Source organism: Oncorhynchus kisutch, linkage group LG15, assembly GCF_002021735.2.
Source record: "Oncorhynchus kisutch isolate 150728-3 linkage group LG15, Okis_V2, whole genome shotgun sequence".
Taxonomy (NCBI): Eukaryota; Metazoa; Chordata; class Actinopteri; order Salmoniformes; family Salmonidae; genus Oncorhynchus; species Oncorhynchus kisutch.
This window is the reverse complement of record NC_034188.2, coordinates 58797970-58821548: the sequence shown is the minus strand read 5'-3', so window position 1 is coordinate 58821548 and position 23579 is coordinate 58797970. Positions and strand designations below refer to the sequence as shown.

At 45.4% G+C, this 23579-nt stretch overlaps 1 protein-coding gene across 14 annotated transcripts in view; it reads left to right on the top strand.

The window, feature by feature from the left end:
* LOC109905594 (histone-lysine N-methyltransferase MECOM) overlaps positions 1–23579 on the top strand; it is a 188828-nt gene that overhangs the window by 54775 nt on the left and 110474 nt on the right. For all 14 annotated transcript variants that reach the window (XM_031790648.1, XM_031790655.1, XM_031790654.1 and 11 more), the window contains exon 2: positions 9897–10252. In XM_031790648.1, the coding sequence (XP_031646508.1) occupies positions 9897–10252 (356 nt within the window). The remainder of the gene's footprint in view (positions 1–9896; positions 10253–23579) is intronic.

Genomic DNA, 23579 nt, shown 5'->3' with positions numbered 1-23579 from the left:
AGACATTTTCTTTTAGTGTTCATGTCACTTCCTCTTTTAGCATAAGATATGAGAGTACAGACCATGAAGGGACAGCGTTGGCTGTTGAGTTGGGTTTTGTGTAGTAAAATCATCATTTGTCATCTATGCTAATGATGTTGATGAACGTTGTGTACAGGATGTTGCCTCTAGCTGGAGTTCCCCTTTCTGCCCAGAATTCCCTTGGTGTGCCTCTTTTTGAAGGGCGTCAGCTCGCGGTGATGAGGTAATCGCCAAGATTGAACAAATAAACAAAAGTATATGGTCATCAGTCAGTACACCCCCCACCCCGCCCACACCACCGGCCCCACCAACACACGCATGCACGCACACACACACAAACACACACGGATGCACGCAGGCAGGCCAGACAGACAGAGACATGTGCTCATGAATGAGCTTGCACGCACGCATACTATGACCACTGATCTGTGGTCATTGTCCTTCAAAATGTTACACTATAGGATCTGAGCAGAACTGCAGTCTCACACTTATGTCTCATCTGAAGATAAAACCACAATTTTTTAAACATTCAACACATCATATTTAGCTTTTTGGAAACATTTACATTTCTGAAATGTATGTTTATGGATCAAAATTCCCCCGCTTGAATCGACCAAACTTGGGGAATTTCTGGTCTAAATCAAATATAAACTATGAGACCATTGAGGGATACAGTTACTTTTAAAAGCCCTCGGTTTCAGCCATATGGCAAACTTCATCTCCAGGGTTATAACCACGTTACACAGTCCTGCACAGAAAATCATTACACATGCTGGTAGAGCCACATTGGGTTGCAGGCCCTGCCTGGTACAATAGACGTTTAAAAGCTTTGCTCTTTCAACATGCTGGCCCACACAGTATGTGTGTCAAACACAATGGCAATATAGACGTGGTGACGGACAATTGCACTGGAGAGAAAATACGAGAAAACCTCTCTCAAACATGACTCACATGCATATTCGTGCAGACTTAACGCAGAAATATAAGAAATGCCACAAGAAATGACTGGAAGTTTGAGTAAGCAAGCAATATTTTTAATCACTCCTCTGTTTAAAATATGCCATTACACACTGAATCATGATACCATATAGGATGTGGTAATTCAGAGGAATAAAGAGAAGTTTGAGAAGAAGTGCACAATATAAAGAATGAAATGCACAACAAATACAACAATCTGGACTTCTCGCTCTCTCTTCTTGTCTGTCATTTCTCTCCTCGATCTATTCTTGTCCCGGTTCAACATTGCACTACTACGCGATGATAAACTTTGCAGTATGCATTGGCTAGGCATTAAGAAACAGGATGCATAGATACAATGAGAAGAGATTCACACTTCAGAAATGGCTTCCATGGTGATCTCATGGTATCCATTTAAATCATAATGCCCGAAAAGCCGGTGTTTGGAAGGATATATTAGCATTCGTCTCGGGCTGGCAAACCGTGCCAATATATCCTCCAAACACCAGCTTTGAGGGCATTATCACGTTTAGACAATGGGTTACTGTCATATTCAAAGAAATAATTAACATATTTTCATTAAAAACATTTTTATTAAGTTATTCATACCATTTCATCCTTCCACAAGATATAGTCCTGCCACAAATATAGGGTTACTACCCAAGCCGGCTGGTCATTGGTTCTATCAATTCGGTTGCCAGAGACGCGACCCAGTCATTAAGTATTTTTGTTCTGTATCTATGTGTAACGGATGTGAAACGGCTAGCTAGTTAGCGGTGGTTCGCGCCCGGGTATGGGCGAGGGGACGGTCTAAAGTTATACTGTTACATATGGACGCGACCCAGTCGTTTATTCTATATGTTCCATTGCCATACTGGCTGGCAACATTCTTCTGCCTTGCTTGCTAGCTAGCCAACTACGGCTAACTTAGTCACGTCAAACAGTGCAGCCAGAACAACAACAAAGTAGCTGGATTCGTTTAAGCTGTTTTGTGACATTTATTTGGATACATCCATAACAATGAGCTAATGATGCGCGATTTCACCTGGCATAGAAAATGTGCTCTCTCATCAGTACACTGTTGTTCAGAGGAGCTAGCCAACACAGCTAACACAATCACTTGAAAGGAAAGCTGGAAAGACGGCAAACTAGCTGCACTTCGTTTTATTTGACCTGTTTTCTATTGACATTTGGATGGACCAACCCTTCCTTCCATGACCTGACCCTGCACCAATATAGTCCACTGTCAGTCTGTAAAGGTTAGAGATAAGCACAGAGGACTTAGGGTCAGACACGTTCCCTCTGCCCCTCACCTCCTCGGGTAAGTGCACAGAGGAGTTGTCAGAGTCCAGAATCAGAACATCTCTCTCCGGACCTCTACGACGGTACCACAGGACTCTGGAGTTTTGTAGTGCTGGATCACAGACTAGACTGACTGTCCCTCTGAAAACGTCCCATTTACAGGAACCAGGTTAGCTCAAACTCACGGTGAGGCACTGCTACGTCCCTGTCTGCTGGGTTGACAGAGAGGGCTGGATCAGGGAGTAATTCCCTGTTAGGCTGTCAGTCATCATGTCCATCCTCTGACTCTTTTTCCCTCGGGCCATGTCACTTAGTGGAGTTTCCCAGAGTGCATCTTGTCAGTTCGATATACAGGGGAGAGTCCCTGTGTCATCTTACTTGATGATTTGATACTCAGGCTCAACCATTAGAAAGAAATGTCTGGTAGCTGTAACATCAATCTCCTATTGAAATGACACAAGTGAAATATCCTTCATCTGTTAAGATGTTAGAGAAGTAAAATGAAGACCTGTTGTCCAAGACCTGCATTCTGGCCTTCAGATCATCAGGCAGAATCTCTAAAGACGAGTCAGTATCCAATACTAAGCATGTTAGCACTCCCTAGGTTCCTTCCCCCCTGGGAACAAATCAAACAGAATAACACAAACTATTTCAATAACCAAAACACTGCGTCCTATTGACACACAGACATAACCAATCAGCTCTCTCACTCAACCAATACAGGACACACTAATCATCTCCCCTGAGAACAACCAACACAGTATATCACAGTATATCACAGTCTCTCTCTCTCTCTCTCTCTCTCTCTCTCTCTCTCTCTCTCTCTCTCTCTCTCTCTCTCTCTCTCTCTCTCTCTCTCTCTCTCTCTCTCTCTCTCTCTCTCTCTCTCTCTCTCTCTCTCTCTCTCTCTCTCTCTCTCTCTCTCTCTCTCTCTCTCTCTCTCTCTCTCTCTCTCTCTCTCTCTCTCTCTCTCTCTCTCTCTCTCTCTCTCTCTCTCTCTCTCTCTCTCTCTCTCTCTCTCTCTCTCTCTCTCTCTCTCTCTCTCTCTCTCTCTCTCTCTCTCTCTCTCTCTCTCTCTCTCTCTCTCTCTCTCTCTCTCTCTCTCTCTCTCTCTCTCTCAGCAATGATCTTTCTGCAATCTCTCTTTTGAACAACAGAACACTGGCTTTTATATAGTTTCAGAAGGCATTGGTAATCGGATACAGCTGTATCCTGACGAGGTGGCGGGGTCAGCTCCAATTAGCCATGGAGTCGACCAATCAGCTGCTTGGGGGATTTCAGGAAGCCATTTCCTGAAATACACACTCACAAAAACACAAACTACAACACAGAAACTGGGGAACGTAACATGGATACTCCGTCTGTACACCGTTATAATCCTTTTTACTCTTGATTTCTGTTCTACCTCCAGAGGGCACTTCAATGATCTTCATCTGATTCGTCTTACTACGAACTGTCAGTCGAAACCTGACCTGGTCTGTGAGCTGCCCACCATTCAGCCTTGTTGTTGCCACCGTCGGATTCTCTTAGGGAGTATAGAACATATGATGATGTCAAGTCAAACCCAATTCTTACTGCGTTCATCAGTAAAATGTCCCCCTCTCTGGTTGACTTGTAGAAAACGGGTCTCTTGAAACAAAATGTCTTAACATGAGCAGCAATATTCACTTGTTCAAATCCAGTTGAAGTCGGAAGTTTACATACACCTTATCCAAATACATTCAAACTCAGTTTTTCACAATTCCTGACATTTAGTCCTAGTAAAAATTCCCTGTTTTAGGTCAGTTAGGATCACCACTTTATTTTAAGACTGTGAAATGTCAGAATAATTGTAGAGATAATGATTTATTTCCGCTTTTATCATTATGGCCAATCTATTTTTGTTTCATCAGACCAGAGGACATTTCTCCAAAAAGTACGATCTTTGTCCCCCTGTGCATTTGCAAACCATAATGTGGCTTTTTTTATGCCGGTTTTGGAGCAGTGGCTTTTTCCTTGCTGAGCGGCCTTTCAGGTTATGTTGATATAGGACTCGTTTTACTGTGGATATAGATACTTTTGTACCAGTTTCCTCCAGCATCTTCACAAGGTCCTTTGCTGTAGTTCTGGGATTGATTTGCACTTTTTACACCAAAGTACGTTAATCTCTAAGAGACTGAACGCGTCTCCTTCCTGAGTGGTATGATGACTGCGTGGTCCCATGGTGTTTATACTTGCATACTGTTGTTTGTACAGATGAACGTGGTACCTTCAGGCGTTTGGATATTGATCCCAAAGATGAACAATTTTTTTTCTGAGATCTTGGCTGAGAGGCACTTAGTTTGAAGGTAGGCCTTGAAATGAATTCACAGGTACACCTCCAATTGACAAAAAAATGTCTATAACATCATTTTCTGGAATTTTCCAAGCTGTTTAAAGGCACAGTCAACTTAGTCTATGTAAAGGTCTGATCCACTGGAATTGTGACACTGAATTATAAGTGAAATAATCTGTCTGTAAACAAATTACTTGTGTCATGCACAAAGTAGATGTCCTAACCGACTTGCCAAATAGTTTGTTAAAAAGAAATTTGTGGAGTGGTTGAAAAACAAGTTTTAATGACTCCAACCTAAGTGTATGTAAACTTCCGACTTCAACTGTACGTATTCTGTCTCAGTATTGAGGGGAGAAGTGACCAGTGGGAGGTCCAGCAAAACAACGACTTGACAGATGGCGTCCATTCTCCTTGTCTTTCCGTCTGTCTCTCTCTGTGAGATTGAGTCTCTGACAGCCCTAATCTACAGCTCATCATCTGGACGTCATCTGACAACTTCCTCTGCTCTTCCTGATGTGGTGGGTCTTCAGAGGTTGTTAGGTGGTGTGAATGATAACACCACTTTTCTCATTAACATTAGTGTGTGATCTGAGAGGCATTTCAAAATATTTCCATGGAAATAATTCAACATGATTTTAACAGCCTAGTTTATTTTAATAAACTACATTATGGACATCTAAGTAGAGAGTTTGGTGGTTGAGGTGTGTGTGTATGTGTGCGTGCATCTGTGTGTGTTTATGCATGAGTCTGTGTCTCTTTATGTGTGTGCGTCCGTGTGTGCATCTGTGTGTGTGGATCAAAGATTCCAGGCTGACAGCACAGCGGTGCGGTGTCACACAGCCGTTCAGGAATGTACCGAGGCACAGGGATGTGTAGCTACAGCCTCATTAGCAACCCCACCTCCCCACCGACCCTCCCAGCTTGTCAGGGCGCGTTAGCCACAGCCTGCCACAGTCACAGGGGGAGAGGCTGCTTCCTGTGGAGGGTTTCCTGTCTGTCTGTCCTCCCTGGGCCCAGAGCAGGAGGCCCGGCAGGCCTGGCTAAGACCCGCTCTCAAATTACACCTTCATTCCCTACAAGGAATGGGCAAATCTTAACTTCCACGTAATGTTCATATGTTCAAAGCCCCATAGTGCACTACTTCTGACCAGGGCTCTATAAAGCCCCATAGTGCACTACTTCTGACCAGGGCTCTATAAAGCCCCATAGTGCACTACTTCTGACCAGGGTTCTATAAAGCCCCATAGTGCACTACTTCTGACCAGAGCTCTATAAAGCCCCATAGTGCACTACTTCTGACCAGGGTTCTATAAAGCGCCATAGTGCACTACTTCTGACCAGAGGTCTATAAAGTCCCATAGTGATACAGTATGATGGATAAAGTAGTCTAAAGTAGTGTGTTATGTGGTGAATAGTATGTCAGGCATAGCTAAGGCCTACTCTCAAATTACACTTTCATTCCCTACTACATAGCGCACTACTTTTGACCAGAGGAGACTTAAAGTAATAGAATCCTTCCCAGGACACCACACACTGACGTCAAGAACAGATGCGCTACTCTTGGATTTAGTAAGAAGCCATTGCCATCTGCGCCAATGCAACATAGCCTAGATTAAAATTTTTATTACTTCCAAACAAAATAACTTTTGGAGGTTTTCGTACGCTTACAATTATGTTTTGATTCTCGCTTGAACAGTCGCTATAGATTATATTTGGTTGTGATCTTTTCAAAATAACTGTTTCGGATACAGCAGTTGTTAACTCGACTGCTGACGCTATTTGAGATAAGCTGTGGCTAAAGCTAGCCAAAGAGCCATTTTACTGGTTGAAGTCCAAGTGTTTTTGTAAGAATAATGCATTTGATTTGCGATGATGACACACACGTTATATTAAGCAGGACATTCATACGAGCCTTAAAATCTAATTATAATCCAAAAGCAGTGTGAAATGCACTTGGAAGCAACATGTAAATAGAGGCTTTGTTTGCTGGCGTTCTATAAGGACTCCCCCGTGTTCTGCCAAATCACCCTCGGCAATGATTGCAAACACAAAAAGGGGTCTATGGGGTCAAAAGTAGTGCACTATAAATAAGTCCTTTAGACTCCTTTGGCAGAGACACTAGTCGACAAGCAGACATTCAGTGGGCACATGTCAAACTACACCCTATATTCTATAGTGCACCACTTCTGATCAGATCAGAGCCCCATAGTGCTCTGGTAGAAGTTGTAGTAGTAGTGCAGGGTTTACCGTGGCATCTGAGATGAGTACCCTTTCACACTAATGAGCCAAACCAAGCTGAGCTGGCCTGGTTACGCATCCACCCACCATAGTTGCCAGAATCATGCTGGAAAGGACAATGTGAAAAGCAGGCATAGTTTGGTTTGAGTCAGCTCAATAGCGTGAAAAGGTTATTGTCACCTGTGGTCAATGTCGGTGTTGTAACAGAGCGGACCACACTTCCTCATCAGGGCTAGTCAGCCACGTGCGGCCTGGTCCCAAGCAGCCCAGCGAGGGTTTCAAGGGTCGGCCTGTGGTGTCCTTTCTCACTGTACTCACAATTAACCTCCGCCGACCCGGCCTCAGCTTCCTCTGTTTTCACACAGCGGCTGAATGATGAAGGTCAGGAAAGGGAAATATAAAACAGTTTAGAACAGCACAATGCACCATGCAGCCTGTGGACCCGCCCAGCACCATGCAGCCTGTGGACCCGCCCAGCACCATGCAGCCTGTGGACCCGCCCAGCACCATGCAGCCTGTGGACCCGCCCAGCACCATGCAGCCTGTGGACCCGCCCAGCACCATGCAGCCTGTGGACCCGCCCAGCACCATGCAGCCTGTGGACCCGCCCAGCACCATGCAGCCTGTGGACCCGCCCAGCACCATGCAGCCTGTGGATCCGCCCAGCACCATGCAGCCTGTGGACCCGCCCAGCACCATGCAGCCTGTGGACCCGCCCAGCACCATGCAGCCTGTGGACCCGCCCAGCACCATGCAGCCTGTGGACCCGCCCAGCACCATGCAGCCTGTGGACCCGCCCAGCACCATGCAGCCTGTGGACCCGCCCAGCACCATGCAGCCTGTGGACCCGCCCAGCACCATGCAGCCTGTGGACCCGCCCAGCACCATGCAGCCTGTGGATCCGCCCAGCACCATGCAGCCTGTGGACCCGCCCAGCACCATGCAGCCTGTGGACCCGCCCAGCACCATGCAGCCTGTGGACCCGCCCAGCACCATGCAGCCTGTGGACCCGCCCAGCACCATGCAGCCTGTGGACCCGCCCAGCACCATGCAGCCTGTGGACCCGCCCAGCACCATGCAGCCTGTGGACCCGCCCAGCACCATGCAGCCTGTGGACCCGCCCAGCACCAAGTAGCCTGTGGACCCGCCAGCACCATGCAGCCTGTGGACCCGCCCAGCACCAAGCAGCCTGTGGACCCGCCCAGCACCAAGCAGCCTGTGGACCCGCCCAGCACCAAGCCGAGCCCCAGCTAGCCAAACACTCTGAACCAGCGGCTGCTTCACTATTGACTCTGTCTCTCCCTCTCTCTCCCTCTCTGTCTCTCCCTCTCTCTGTCTCCCTCTCTCTCTCTCTCTCTCTCTCTCTCTCTCTCTCTCTCTCTCTCTCTCTCTCTCTCTCTCTCTCTCTCTCTCTCTCTCTCTCTCTCTCTGTCTGTTAGAGGTGTTTCTGGGCTACTCTACTATCACAGTAGAATCAAGCCCTTTCCTTCTCTTCAGACACTTGGCCCTGTTATCACAGCCCTGCACCACTTTCCTCCGTCTCCTGTTTATTTTAACTACCCCTACTGATCAAATATTTGTGTTTGGACCTTGTATATTTTCCCATATTATGTTAAATTGAAGATGTAGAGACGATCCTTCTTCATGGTCCTTAGTGTTAGGTCGTAGGTTAGGGGAGGACTATGTTTTTCACTCTGGGTCGGAGAAGGCATAAGCCTCACTCACAACTCTCACAGGGCCATGTTAACTGTAATTTGTCATTGATTTGCGCTTGATTACATGATTAGGGACTTGTTTTGCATGGTGTATTTGTAGGACAATCATCTCCAGCTTCCATTTGGCTCATTTGTCTCCCCTCCTCTCCCCTGTAACTACACTACATGACCAAAGGTATGTGGACACCTGCTCGTCGAATATCTCATTCCAAAATCATGGGCATTAATATGGAGTTGGTCCCCCCTTTGCTGCTATAACAGCCTCCACTCTTCTGGGAAGGCATTCCTCTAGATGTTGGAACATTGCTGCTGGGATTTGCATCCATTCAGCCATAAGAGCATTAGTGAGGTCGGGCAGTGATGTTGGGCTATTAGTCCTGGCTTGCAGGTGGCGTTCCAATTCATCCCAACGGTGTTCGATGGGGTTGAGGTCAGGGCTCTGTGCAGGCCAGTCAAGTTCTTCCACAAATACCATTTCTGTACGGGCTTTGCTTTGTGCACGGGTGCATTGTTATGCTGAAACAGGAAAGGGCCTTCCCCAAACTGTTGCCACAAAGATGGAAGCACAGAATTGTCTACAATGTCATTGTATGCTACAGCATTAAGAATTCCCTTCACAGCCCCAGATCATTATTCCTTCTCCACCAATCTTTATAGTTGGCACTATGCATTCGGGCAGGTAGCGTTCTCCAGGCATCTGCCAAACCCAGATTAATCCGTCAAACTACCAGATGGCAAAGCGTGATTCATCACTCCAGAGAACGTGTTTCCACTGGCGGTGAGCTTTACACCACTCCAGCCGATGCTTGGCATTGCGCATGGTGATCTTAGGCTTGTGTGTGGATGCTCGGCCATGGAAACACATTTCACAAAGCTCCCGACAAACAGTTCTTGTGCTGACGTTGCTTCCAGAGGCAGTTTGGAACTCAGTAGTGAGTGTTGCAACCGAGAGCAGTGCTGCAACTGGCGGTCCTGTTCTGTGCTCTTGTGTGGCCTACCACTTCGCGGCTGAGCCGTTGTTGACAGTGCCACATTGAAAGTCACTGTGCTCTTCAGTAAGGCAATTCTACTGCCAATGTTTGTCTATGGAAATAGCATGGTTGTGTGCTCGACTCTATACACCTGTCAGCAACGGGTGTGGCAGAAATAGCCGAATCCACAATTTTGTTTACATACTTTTGGTGATGTAGTGTATTCCCCAGGTTGCTGCTGTTAATTAGAATGTGTTCTCAGTCAACTTACCTGGTAAAATAAGGGTTAAATAAATCAAATAAAAAGCCGTCTACACTGATGCTGTACTTTAGGTAGAAATGCTAGAGCCTCAAGTTCTCTCTCTCCCTCTCCTTCAGGTAATGGTGAGGACTTTGCCCTCTACCCCTCTGATGTTCTGGATGATGTGTGTGTGTCGGACGGATACCCCGCGGCACCATCCTCGGCCCCCCTAGCAGAGGACCAACCCTCCCCTGGCTTCTCCGCTGACGATGACACGTCTCCCCTGGAGCCGTCCCCCTTCCACTCTGCCATCTACATGCCCCGGGACGAGCTGCCTGTTCCCCCCGACTTCCAGCTGCGCCAGTCGGGCGTCCCCGATGTCGGTGGCGTCCCTGGCATCTGGGCACGGAGGACGCTGGATGTGGGCGAGCGATTCGGACCATATGTGGGCGAGCAGCGGGCGTGCCTGAGAGACCCCACCCAAGGCTGGGAGGTAGGAGAAACACTTGCTGTTTATTGTCTGAACAGGGGATTCTCTTCTCTCTGTTCTCTGTTATGGAGGGAGGGATGGAGGGAGGGAGGAGAGCAGGTCTTAGTTCTTCTGTTAACTTTGTCTCTGCCTCTATGTTGGTCTCTGGGTTTTAAGTGTCCCAGTTGCTGTGGCATTTGTTGCTGAGTGATGTGAGGTGATCTCACCTCAGCCCAGTCCAAAGGGGTAACAGAGAGTGTCCCCCAGGCAGCCCCTCTGTGGTCTGTATGCTCTTAACTCAATTAAAATGAAAAGCTATAAATCCTGTCTTTAGTCTCAGTTAAAGACCTACAGCGGCCATCAGCCAATCGCAATATTGGCCAGGCCGCCCACACAATCGAAGGCAGGGGTTACAGGACAAGGTCAGAGGTTAGGAAGTCAGGTGCAGCCTCTGTCTGTGTCCGCCCATGTCTCGTTTTACGCAGGGGGATAGGAGGGGGGAGAAGGTTGAGGTCATAAGGGTATCAGTCTAATTGAGATCCCCCTAAACAGATCCTCTCTTCTCATTTCGGGATGAGAGACCTCCTACTCCTGCGAAAAAACTCGGAAGTCTTTGTCCTTCTGTAAGACAGCACTAGCAACACCATGCATGACTATCTACTGGTTCAATCAAACGATCAAACACTAGATAGCATCAATGCCTTTTGATGAATAAAATCAAGGGTGTAGACAAAATAAAAAAGATGGTAAACTATGATAACCTACAGAAGTCTCCCAACCCTTAGGCCCAATTTTACACTAGCTGACTCCTCAGTGTTTGTAGAATATCATCTCTGGTCTATATAAATAGTTTGGGTTTGGATTTGGTTTGGATGGTGGAACGGTGGTCATGGTTAGACTTGCATCATCGACCATCAGGTCTAACTGAGTGGGTTTGGCTCCAACGGGACCAATAAATGGATTCACTCCCGCCATACGTTTCTGTTCCAAGCAGCAACTTTTTGTTCATTATTTACTGCTACCATGAGACTCAGCACATCAATTGCCCCAATAGCGAAATGAAATCCTCTCTCTCTCTCCCTCTTTGATTTTTTAAATTATTTGTATATTTCACTAACATTGGGTTTGAATATGGTTTTAAAAGTATCTGTCTCGCCCAGAGAGAGATTTACGGCTGGTTGAACAAGCTCTCGGGCTCACGCTTTTTTTTCCCAGGGAAGGAAATAAAGGAAAAAGGTTTCATGAATTTTAATCCGCGGGTAATTTATGGGGAGGTTGAATAATATGTATTTAAAAGGAGCTGAGGATTATGGGAGAAAAGATGGGATGGCCGGGGAGGCAGCACTGTGTCATTATGTTTAATTACTTCACTGACAGCGGCCCATAACTCTTTCCATTAAGTAAATAAGTTGTAAAGAATTTATGATGAAATGCCACATTATTCAGAACGGATATTCAGTCATGACATCCCTGCATTAAATATGGTAAACGCCGTTAAGTCCCCCTCCATAGAAAGCCTCGCTCCATCGCCGCACGCAAACCGTCAATATGCCAATAAGCAAGATGGTCTGTAAAAAAAAATAATAATAATTGATTTGGTAAATGTGAGTTAAGATAGATCTGTTTGCTTTCATCATCAATTCTGCGCGGCGTGCCGGGGTGATGTCACCGACCAGGGAGCGATAAAGCGGTAGCGCCCATCTTGAGCGAGTGATGGAGGGCCGTGAGCGCCCGCCGCCCGGGCCCGTGACAGACCGGGGGAAGTTTGTCACCAGGGAGGCCAGCGCTCCACGCCATCACCATAAATTTGGGCATTATTCATAAAGGAATATAGTGAGTTATAGCAGAGATGCTTTATGATTACAGGAATGGGGAGTTATGGGTAAGATAGCTTCAGTAAATAAAAGACAGCCAATGTGGTTGTGAGGGCTGGAGGTCCTCCTGCTTTTCACTGAGGCCACAACAAGCCCAACCAGACCAGGTGTGTGTGTGTGTGTGTGTGTGTGTGTGTGTGTGTGTGTGTGTGTGTGTGTGTGTGTGTGTGTGTGTGTGTGTGTGTGTGTGTGTGTGTGTGTGTGTGTGTGTGTGTGTGTGCATGCGTTGTATACTTGTGTATGTGGTTGCACGACAGATGTATACCTTGTTCACAGGAGCGTTACGATATTTCCCTCTTTAAAAAAAAAAAAACTCTGCTTGTTTTACACGGTTTCATTTCAAACAAAATGGAGAGTGTGTTTTTCTACTGTATACAGGCTTCTTCTGGATGTCAAAATAATAACAACTAGAGGACATGAGAGAAGAATGAATAAAGAGAGAGCGTTTTAGAGAGCCATGCTCCAAAGAAAGAAAGAAAAGAAGAAAGAAAGGGTTTATTTGTATTTGACCTGGTGTTTTTCATTAGAATCAGCAGCCGGCCTCCATCGTCTCTCCCTCCTCAATGAGATCTCACAAAAGTCGACTCTAGACCTGCTCAGCCGAGGACTGGAACAAGCACCATTTAGTGGAAACAGCAGGGGAGAGGTGAGGGGTGATGAGGGTGAGGGTGTTATCAAGGGTTGATCTATTAGTGGAAAGACAAAACTAACTAACCTGTTGTCTGACAGCCCAGGGATCAGCATGTGTTGCCTCCCTATTACATTGGAATGTTATTTTTCGGTTTTACTGTTGTATTTGATCAGGTTTATCACTGATAGATTGGAAATACATAGGTATAGCTATAATGTATGTAATGCTGGTATTATAGAAGTAGATCGCATGTATTATTGTCACATAAATTGGGTCTGTATTATATGGGAACAATAATAGAATGAGGGACATACTTTTCCCAAAGCAGTTGAATGTTACTTTTACACGCAGTGATCCTTTTCCCCCTGGATACTCACAACTAGTCCATATTCTCCTTTCTTTTCTTGAGCCATGGGGCACATTGAAATTCAAACACTGTTTGTGTCCGTCCTCCTCAGCTCAGCCCACCAGCAACAATGAGAGAGACGGCCCAGCGAGAGAAAGAGTTATCCTCCGACTCAATGAGTTTTCACTGGGGTTCACCCACTGCCTCCCGCTTCATCACACTGGCCCACGGTTTACAGGTCCGGTCCACCACACTGGGCGGGGTGGTGGGGGAGGGGCCGGGACTCAGGGCCTTTGTGCATCTCTTGAGTGGGGGGTGGGAGGAGGGTGGGTGGTGTGGTGGAGATTAGAAGTGCTGGGTGAATGGGGAGTCGAGGATTAGGTGGGCTGGTCTGGTCTGGGCCTGCTTTCCAGCACAGGGCAGAGTAAGGAGGGCAGGAGGTGCATGGAGCCTCTCTGCTGGTTGTCATTCAGATACCATTCAGATACCACATCAAGACCGGCAGCCAGACACGACTAAGGAGGGTGGGAGGGAAGTAGAGCTTTAGGCAGGTTGAGATCAGGAGGGGAGAAGGGAGGGAGGTAGAGATATAGGCAGGTTGGAATCAGGAGGAGAGAAGGGAGGGAGGTAGAGCTTTAGGCAGGTTGGAATCAGGAGGAGAGAAGGGAGGGAGGTAGAGCTTTAGGCAGGTTGGAATCAGGAGGAGAGAAGGGAGGAAGGTAAAGCTTTAGGCAGGTTGGAATCAGGAGAGAATGGAGGGAGGTAGGTAGAGCTTTAGGCAGGTTGGAATCAGGAGAGAATGGAGGGAGGTAGGTAGAGCTTTAGGCAGGTTGGGTTCAGGAGGAGAGGGGCGGGCAGGACAGGGTGTGTTTTTTCTGCGCGGATAAGCCGTTGTCTTGAATGAATGCAGATGTCTCCTAACTGTCCCCCTGTCCTGTGTCTCCGACAGCCTGTCACCTCTGTCACCGGGGGAGAAAGAAGCCAAAAGAGTTTCACTCCCACCCAAAGGGACCCTTAATCCGCTGGCCCCAGCCTCTTTGACTGTCCCAGAGATGAACCCACACTGCAGCGTAGAGAGCCTGCAGCCACTGGGGAGGGATAAACCTCCCTGTCATTCACCAGCTTTCAATGAACACAAACTCTGAGACTCTCTCTCTCTCTCACACACAAGTACTTATAAATTCCAAGTAAGGTGGCCTGGCCTTGGGAACGATCTGAAATCAAAGTATCAGTGTATTGTTGTAGTGTTAATTCAACAGCAGTGAAGTCATTACATCATATTTTCAACATCCCCTTACTACTCCCACTAAATGATGGCTAACTGGTGTCGTCATGTTTACAGTTATAAGATGCGTTCCGAGTTTCAATGACCGTTGCCGCCTATAGCATTAATGAATTGTAATAGTGGACAAAAAAGTGAATTGAAATCTGTGGTGGCGTGTAAAGAGAGGCAGAATGTCGGGTCACAATCCAGTAGCCAGTGTACTGGAGTCAGTGGTGACCTAACAGCCCCCATCCATCCATCCATCAATCCTTCCATCCATCCATCAATATATTCCTCCCTCCCTCCATCCCTCCCTCCATCCCCCCATCCCTCCATCCCCCATCCCTCTATCCCCCCATCTCCCCATCCCTCTATTCCTCCATCCCTCTATCCCTCATCCCCCCATTCCTCTATCCTTCTATCCCTCCATCCCCTCATTCCTCTATCGCTCCATCCCACCATCCCCCCATCCCTCTATCCCTCTATCCCTCCATCCCCTCATTCCTCTATCCCTCCATCCCTCTAACCCTCCATCCCCCCATCCCTCTATCCCCCCTTCCCTCTATCCCTCCATGTGTGCATGTGTGTGTCCGTGTACGTGTTTGTGTGTGCATGTGTGTGTCCGTGTACGTGTTTGTGTGTGCATGTGTGTGTCCGTGTACGTGTTTGTGTGTACATGTGTGTGTTTGTGCGCTGAGTGAGTTAGTGAGGGAAGGGGGCTCCATTGTTCCAGTGCAGCCTGCAGCACGACTGTGACTGTGGCCCTCTGCATAGAGAGACCTTCTTCACCCCCCCCCCCCCCCCCCCCACCAACCCGCTTACTGTTGGGGGAAATAGAGCTGTGCCCAGCCACCCTAATCAGCTTACAGCGCTAATTCATCCCCAGCTTCAGTGCCTCAGCCCCAGCTCCAGCTCCAGCCCCATCTCCAGACCCTGCCGCAGTCCCCAGTCCAAGTCCTAACTTCAGCCTCTACCAGGCAGAACACATTGCCAACATCCTCCATCCCTGCATTCTCCACCTATCCACCAGCTCCAGCTCTGCCTCTGCTACAGGTGGGGGCCACACAGCACCCTTCCCCGTTTACTTGGAGTGTGCTCCATCTTCTTAAACAGGCCCTGTGGGGCGTGTGTGTGTTTACAGTTTGTGTGCGTGTGTGCGTGCTTGTGTCTGTGTCTGCATGCATGCCATTGTCCACTCTGCCCCCTTTCGGGGCGATGAGCTTCCCTCCAATGTGACTGGAGGTCGATTGTCTTGGAGAGATGGTGTCTATTCAAAACAAAAAGACAAAAAAAGAGAGGTTGGGGGTCTTTCTCACTCCCTCTCATTTGATTAGTAATCCCTTTCTTTGGTCTAATCTGTCGTGTTTGGTGGTGGTGGAAGGGTAGCTTGGGGGGAGAGGACTGTTATTATTGACGTTCTAATCTCGTGTGAGAGGAGCGAGGAAAGGCGAGCCACATTCAAAAGGGAGAGACAGAAAGAGAGAGAGAATTCCACTCCACGAGAGCACCGAGCGCGCATTCCAACAGTCTTGTCTCTAGGCCACCCTTCTCTCTTTTAGTCCAAGAGAAAAAAATAACTTTACAAATTAACGATTTCCCCCCTCTATTCCGAGCCCACTCCTCCCTCCTTCTCCTCCTCTCCTCCCCTCTCTCTCCCTCTCTCTGTCTGGCTGTGGTATCTCAGCAGGGAGGGGAAGCTAGGTTAACTAATTGAACAGGGTCAGAGTGAATTGCAACGGGACAAAGACAGGCATCAGTGGCCCAGCCAAAGGAGGGTAGATCCACGACAACAATGCCAGGTGAAGGAGAGTGTGGATGGTGCGGGACGGGTAGCCTGAGGGGTCAGGGGTCACAGACCTTATTAGATCTCTGAAGAATAGGGTGACGTGTTTGGGTGGTGGGGGGGGTTCACCTGGTAGAAAGGCTACAATAGAGAGGGGGAGGGAGGAAGTAGGGGGGGTGGGGGCACTCCATTAAAGCTAACTTCTGAACAGCCCACTCAGGCCAGACAAGTGTCTGCACACCGGATGCCCCATACTAGGCAGCGCAACACATCCTATAGGAAGGCCAAAGGAAATGCACAGAGCTTAAGTCAAACACAATGACCTACGTCTGTCTATAGGTTTGTCTACGCCGTGTCTCTATAGGTACAACCAATCTCCGTTGGTTGATTCTAAAAACAGGTGCCATTAGCTCGTATCTTAGGAACTTAGTATAAATGGTAATACTGCCTTGTAAGACATGCTGTAAGACATGCTTTATTATGTCTACTGTCACCAGCTGTTTTTACACTCTGAGTATGTCTCTGCTCAGATAGGATGTGATGGCACATCTGAATAAGGGTCTTTAAGATCTCACACCTCCCAAACGGTCTTCTCTGTCTCCCCTAGCATTAAATCAAATCAAATCAAATGTTATAGGTCACATACACATGGTTAGCAGAGGTTATTGCGAGTGTAGCAAAATGCTTGTGCTTCTAGTTCCGACAGTGCAGCAATATCCAAATGTCATCTAACAAATTCCACAACAACTACCTAACACACACAAATCTAAGTAAAGGAATGGAATAAGAATATATACATATAAATATATGGATGAGCAATGACCGAGCGTCATAGGCAAGATGCCAGGTGAAGGAGGGTGTGGATGGTGCGGGGCGGGTATAAAAGACATGTATATACATATGAGATGAGTAATGCAAGATATGTAAACATTCTTAAAGTGGCATTATTAAAGTGACTAGTGTTCCATTTATTAAAGGGTGATTTCAAGTCTGTATGTTGGCAGCAGCCTCTCTGTGTTAGTGATGGCTGTTTAACAGTCTGATAGCCTTGAGATAGAAGCTGTTTTTCAGTCTCTCGGTCCCAGCTTTGATGCACCTGTACTGACCACACCTTCTGAGTGGAAGCAGGGTGAACAGGCAATGGCTCGGGTGGTTGTTGTCCTTGGTGATCTTTTTGGCCTTCCTGTGACATCGGGTGCTGTAGATGTCCTGGAGGGCAGGTAGTTTGCCCCCGGTTATGCATTGTGCAGACCGCACCACCTTCTGGAGAGCTTTGCATCTGTGCATCTGTAAAGGTTTGTGTGGGTTTTAGGTGACAAGCCAAATTTCTTCAGCCTCCTGAGGTTGAAGAGGCACTGTTGCGCCTTCTTCACCACACTGTCTGTGTGGGTGGACCATTTCAGTTTGTCCGTGATGTGTACGCCGAGGAACTTAAAACTTTCCACCTTCGCTGCTGTCCTGTCGATGTGGATAGGGAGGTGCTCCCTCTGCTGTTTCCTGAAGTCCACGATTATCTCCTTTTTTTTGTTGATGTTGAGTGAGAGGTTGTTTTTCTGACACTATACTCTGAGGGCCCTCACCTCCCCCTGTAGGCTGTCTTGTCGTTGTCGGTAATCAAGCCTACCACTGTAGTGTCGTCTGCAAACTTGATGATTGATTAGGAGGCGTGAGTGGCCATGCAGTCGTGGGTAAACAGAGATTACAGGAGGGGGGCTGAGCACGGACCATTGTGGGGCCCCTGTGTTGAGGATCAGTGGGGTGGAGATGTTGTTTCCTACCTTCACCACCTGGGGGTGGCCCGTCAGAAAGTCCAGGGCCCAATTGCATAGGGCGGGGTTGAGACCCAGGGCCTCTAGCTTCATGATGAGCTTGGAGGGTACTATGGTGTTGAATGCTGAGCTACTGTCAATTAACAGAATTCTTACATAGGTATTCCTCTTGTCCAGATGGGTTAGGGCAGTGGGCAGTGTGATTGCGTGTGATGGTGATTGCATCGTCTGTGGATCTGTTGGGGCGGTATGCAAATCGCAGTGGGTCTAGGGTGTCAGGTAGGGTGGGGGTGATATGATCCTTGACTTGTCTCTCAAAGCACTTCATAATGACAGAAGTGAGTGCTACGGGGTGATAGTAATTTAGTTCAGTTACCTTTGCTTTCTTGGGTACAGGAACAATGTTGGACATCTTGACGCAAGTGGTGACAGCAGACTGGGATAGGGAGAGATTGAATATGTCCGTAAACACACCAGTCAGCTGGTCTGCGCATCCTCTGAGGACATGGCTTGAGATGCCGTCTGGGCCGGCAGCCTTGCGAGGGTTAACACATTTAAATGTCTTACTCACGTCGGCCACGGAGAAGGAGAGCCCACAGTCCTTAGTAGCAGGCCGCCTCGGTGGCACTGTATTATCCTCAAAGCGGGCAAAGAAGATGTTTGGTTTGTCTGGAAGCAAGACGTCGGTGTCCGTGACGTGACTGGTTTTCTTTTTGTAGTCCGTGATTGTCTGTAGACCCTGCCACATGCGTCTTGTGTCTGAGCCATTGAATTGCGACTCCACTTTGTCTCTATACATCACCCTTTTCTCCAGTGTGCACTACCCTCTCTCTCTGTCACACACATACAGTACATGTACTCTCACTCAGAAACACACACCTTAAATCGCAAAAACCAATGTTCACACACAGTCACCCAGACAGGAGTGAAAATGAGGAGACCCTTAAATGGGTGCACAGGAAGCCGAGGTGATGAATTCTACGTGCGGGGATACGTCCACCCAGCTCACAGTTACCTTATCTAGGGGCTCCCTTTAAACACACTGCTGATTGTTTCCAAATGGTCTCCTGGTGGGAGAGAAAGAGAAAGAGGGGGAGATTGAAAGAGAGAGAGAGAGTTTGTGTGTGAGAGAGAGAGAGAAACAGGGAGAAATACGGGCGCTCCAGGCACAGCCAGGCAGGACTTTTAGGCTAGACTCTCTTACATGGTTATTATGTCCTAGAATTCTCCAGCAGTGTGTGTGTGTTTGTACGTGCATGCGTGTGTGTTTTTATGTATATGCATGCGTGTGTGTCATTTTCTCCTAGTAGCTCGTTCCTGTGTGTTATATGAGTTTGTGTGTGGGAGCGTGCGGGAGCGTGTAATGTGACCATGTCAGTTTTGGAAATGTGTGTGCGACTCACTCGCTCCCTCTCTCCCTTGTCCCAGTTCAAAGGCTAATGGGTGTGGGGGTCTGGTTTGAGAGCTCATTACCAGGTTAAGAGCTAAAACACAGGCAGGCAGGCCAGCATATTCAGACCCTGACACAGAGCAACACCATAGTCCTCTTCCAATTACTCCATATTGCTCCTCCAATTACGGTAGAGCAGATCCAACGGGAGAGCTGCCACCGTGGAGAGGAAGCAGAGGCCCGATGGCTGTAATGAGGTCCTAACCCATACAGTGGGCCATTATGGCATAATGCTTTAATTTGAGCCATATGATAGCCATTGCGTGTCTAAGTTATTGAAAAGTCTATATTGGTGAGCTTACCCTCACCTCTTTATGTGGCCTGGGTTCTGAGAGTCGTTGTAGACTCCATAGAGAGAGAGAGAAACACAAGGGGTATTGATACGGTGCCCTGTGGCACACCTAAGAGCTATCGCTTAAGACTAACACCCAAAACTTGATATTGACATATACCTATACCAGGCCTGAGTTCAAATATTATTTGAAAATACTCAAATACACTGTGATGCATTTACCCCAGTTATTTGAAAATAATATTTCAAATAAGTATTTGAAAATACTGTCATGTACAATTTGGTAGACTGTTTTGATTTTACAAATAACAATTCAAATTGTTTTGGGCTGTGTATTTGAAAATACTCAAATACACAGAAAAAGTATTTTAAATACCAGATAGTCAAATACACAGGTATTTGAACCCAGTTCTGACCCATACCATATTATTAGTGCCCTGAGTTTATCCTTACCAGTGACCACATAACTTGATCAAGAAGAACTCTGGGCCCTACTCTAGTTTAACTCAGGGCCTATCTCTTACTGTTACACATTGATCCCATTAACACATGTGGATCCATGTAGCTGTGTTTGAGTGAGTGTGTGTGGAAGCGTTGGGATCTTCCAGTCAGATCTGAAATAACACTACCTTATTTCATAGTTGTGCTTTTCTTAGAAATCATCCCAGCAAAAACATATTGCGGTGCACAGTACATATGCTGTGAATCAGGTTTCATTTGTGCCAAGCTATATTTGCTATTTGTATACGTTCAGATCAACTTCAGGAATGTTATTTTAACTTTGTTACGTCGGTATCTTTTTCATATCCAACATTGTTCATTGTTTAAAGAAATAAATGAAGTAATAAAAAGCCAACTCTTATTGGATTAGACGGCAAGCATATCTTCATGTGTTTTGCATTACTCTTTTCTAAACTTCTGTGTGAGGTAAGTGACTGGGGCTAGACATGGCAGTCACCCTGCAATCCACACATAAATGCAGCCCACTCATCCGCGGACAAAGTGGGACAGATAAAGTTTCTCCTCCAACCGCTGAGAGAGAGAGAGAGAGAGAGAGAGAGAGAGAGAGAGAGAGAGAGAGAGAGAGAGAGAGAGAGAGAGAGAGAGAGAGAGAGAGAGAGAGAGAGAGAGAGAGAGAGAGAGAGAGAGAGAGAGAGAGAGAGAGAGAGAGAGAGAGAGAGAGAGAGAGAGAGAGAGAGAGAGAGAGAGAGAGAGAGAGAGAGAGAGAGAGAGAGAGAGAGATATATATAAAGGAGAGAGAGATATATATATATAAGGAGAGAGAGAGAGATATATATATATATATATATATATATATAAAGGAGAGAGAGATATAAGGAGATATATATATATAAGGGAGAGAGAGATATAAAGGAGATATATATATATATAAAGGAGAGAGGGAGAGAGGGAGAGAGATATATATATATAAAGGAGAGAGGGAGAGAGGGAGAGAGATATATATATATAAAGGAGAGAGGAGAGAGATATATATATATATATAAAGGAGAGAGGGAGAGAGAGAGAGATATATATAAGGAGAGAGGGAGAGAGAGAGATATATATATAAAGGAGAGAGGGAGAGAGAGATATATATATAAAGGGAGAGAGAGATATAAAGGAGATATATATATATATAAAGGAGAGAGGGAGAGATATATATATAAAGGAGAGAGGGAGAGATATATATATATAAAGGGAGAGAGAGATATAAAGGAGAGATATATATATATAAAGGAGAGAGGAGAGATATATATATATATAAAGGAGAGAGGGAGAGAGAGAGATATATATATATAAAGGAGGAGGGAGAGAGAGAGAGATATATATAAAGGAGAGAGGGGAGAGAGAGAGATATATATATAAGGAGAGAGGGAGAGAGAGATATATATATAAAGGGAGAGAGAGATATAAAGGAGATATATATATATAAAGGGAGAGAGAGATATAAAGGAGAGATATATATATATAAAGGAGAGAGGGAGAGAGAGATATATATAAAGGAGAGAGGGAGAGATATATATATATATAAAGGAGAGAGGGAGAGAGAGAGATATATATATATAAAGGAGAGAGGGAGAGAGAGATATATGTAAAGGAGAGAGGGAGAGAGAGATATATATATAAAGGAGAGAGGGAGAGAGAGATATATATAAAGAGAGAGCGGGAGAGAGATATATATATATATATATATAAAGGAGAGAGGAGATATAAAGGAGATATATATATATAAAGGAGAGAGGGAGAGCGAGATATATATATATATAAAGGAGAGAGAGATATAAAGGAGATATATATATATAAAGGAGAGAGGGGAAGAGATATATATAAAGGAGAGAGGGAGAGATAGTATATATATATATATATATATAAAGAGAGAGAATATAAAGGAGATATATATATATATAAGGAGAGAGGGAGAGATATATATATATATAAAGGAGAGAGGGAGAGAGAGATATATATATATTAAAGGGAGAGAGGGAGAGAGATATATATATATAAAGGAGAGAGGGAGAGATATATATATAAAGGAGAGAGGGAGAGAGATATATATATATTATATAAAGGAGAGAGGGAGAGAGATATATATATTATATATAAAGAGAGAGAGAATATATATATATATAAAGGGAGGAGAGAAGATATATATATATAAAGGAGAGAGGGAGAGAGATATATATAAAGGAGAGAGGAGAGAGAGATATATTATAAGGAGAGAAGGGAGAGATATATATAAAGAGAGAGGAAGAGATATATATATATATATAAAGAGAGAGAGGGAGAGAGATATATATATATATATAAAGGAGAGAGGAGAATATATATATATATAAAGGGAGAGGGGAGGAGAGATATATATATATAAAGGAGAGAGGGAGAGAGATATATATAAAGGAGAGAGGGAGAGAGAGATATATATAAAGGAGAGAGGGAGAGATATATATATAAAGGAGAGAGGGAGAGAGATACTACTATATATATATAAAGGAGAGAGGGAGAGAGATAATATATTATATATATAAAGAGAGAGGGAGAGATATATATATATATAAAGGGAGAGAGGGAGAGAGATATATATATATAAAGGAGAGAGGGAGAGAGATATATATAAAGGAGAGAGGGAGAGAGAGATATATTATATATATAAAGGAGAGAGGGAGAGATATATATATATATAAAGGGAGAGAGGGAGAGAGATATATATATAAAGGAGAGAGGGAGAGAGATATATATATATATAAGGAGAGAGGGAGAGATATATATATATATAAAGGAGAGAGGGAGAGAGATATATATATATATAAAGGAGAGAGGGAGAGAGATATATATATATATAAAGGAGAGAGGGAGAGAGGGAGAGATATATATATAAAGGAGAGGGAGAGATATATATATATAAAGGGGAGAGAGAGATATAAAGGAGATATATATATAAAAGGGAGAGAGAGATATTAAAGGAGAGATATATATATATAAAGGAGAGAGGGAGAGAGAGAGATATATATATAAAGGAGAGAGGGAGAGATATATATATATAAAGGGAGAGAGAGATATATATATATAAAGGAGAGAGGGAGAGAGAGAGATATATATATATAAAGGAGAGAGGGAGAGAGAGAGAGATATATATAAGGAGAGAGGGAGAGAGGAGAGATATATATAAAGGAGAGAGGGAGAGATATATATATATATAAGGGAGAGAGAGATATAAAGGAGATATATATTAAGGGAGCGAGAGATATAAGGAGATATATATATAATAAAGGAGAGAGGGAGAGAGAGATAGATATAAAGGAGAGAGGGAGAGATATATATATATATAAAGGAGAGAGGGAGAGAGAGATAGATATATATATAAAGGGAGAGAGGGAGAGAGAGATATATGTAAAGGAGAGAGGGAGAGATATATATATATATAAAGGAGAGAGGGAGAGATAT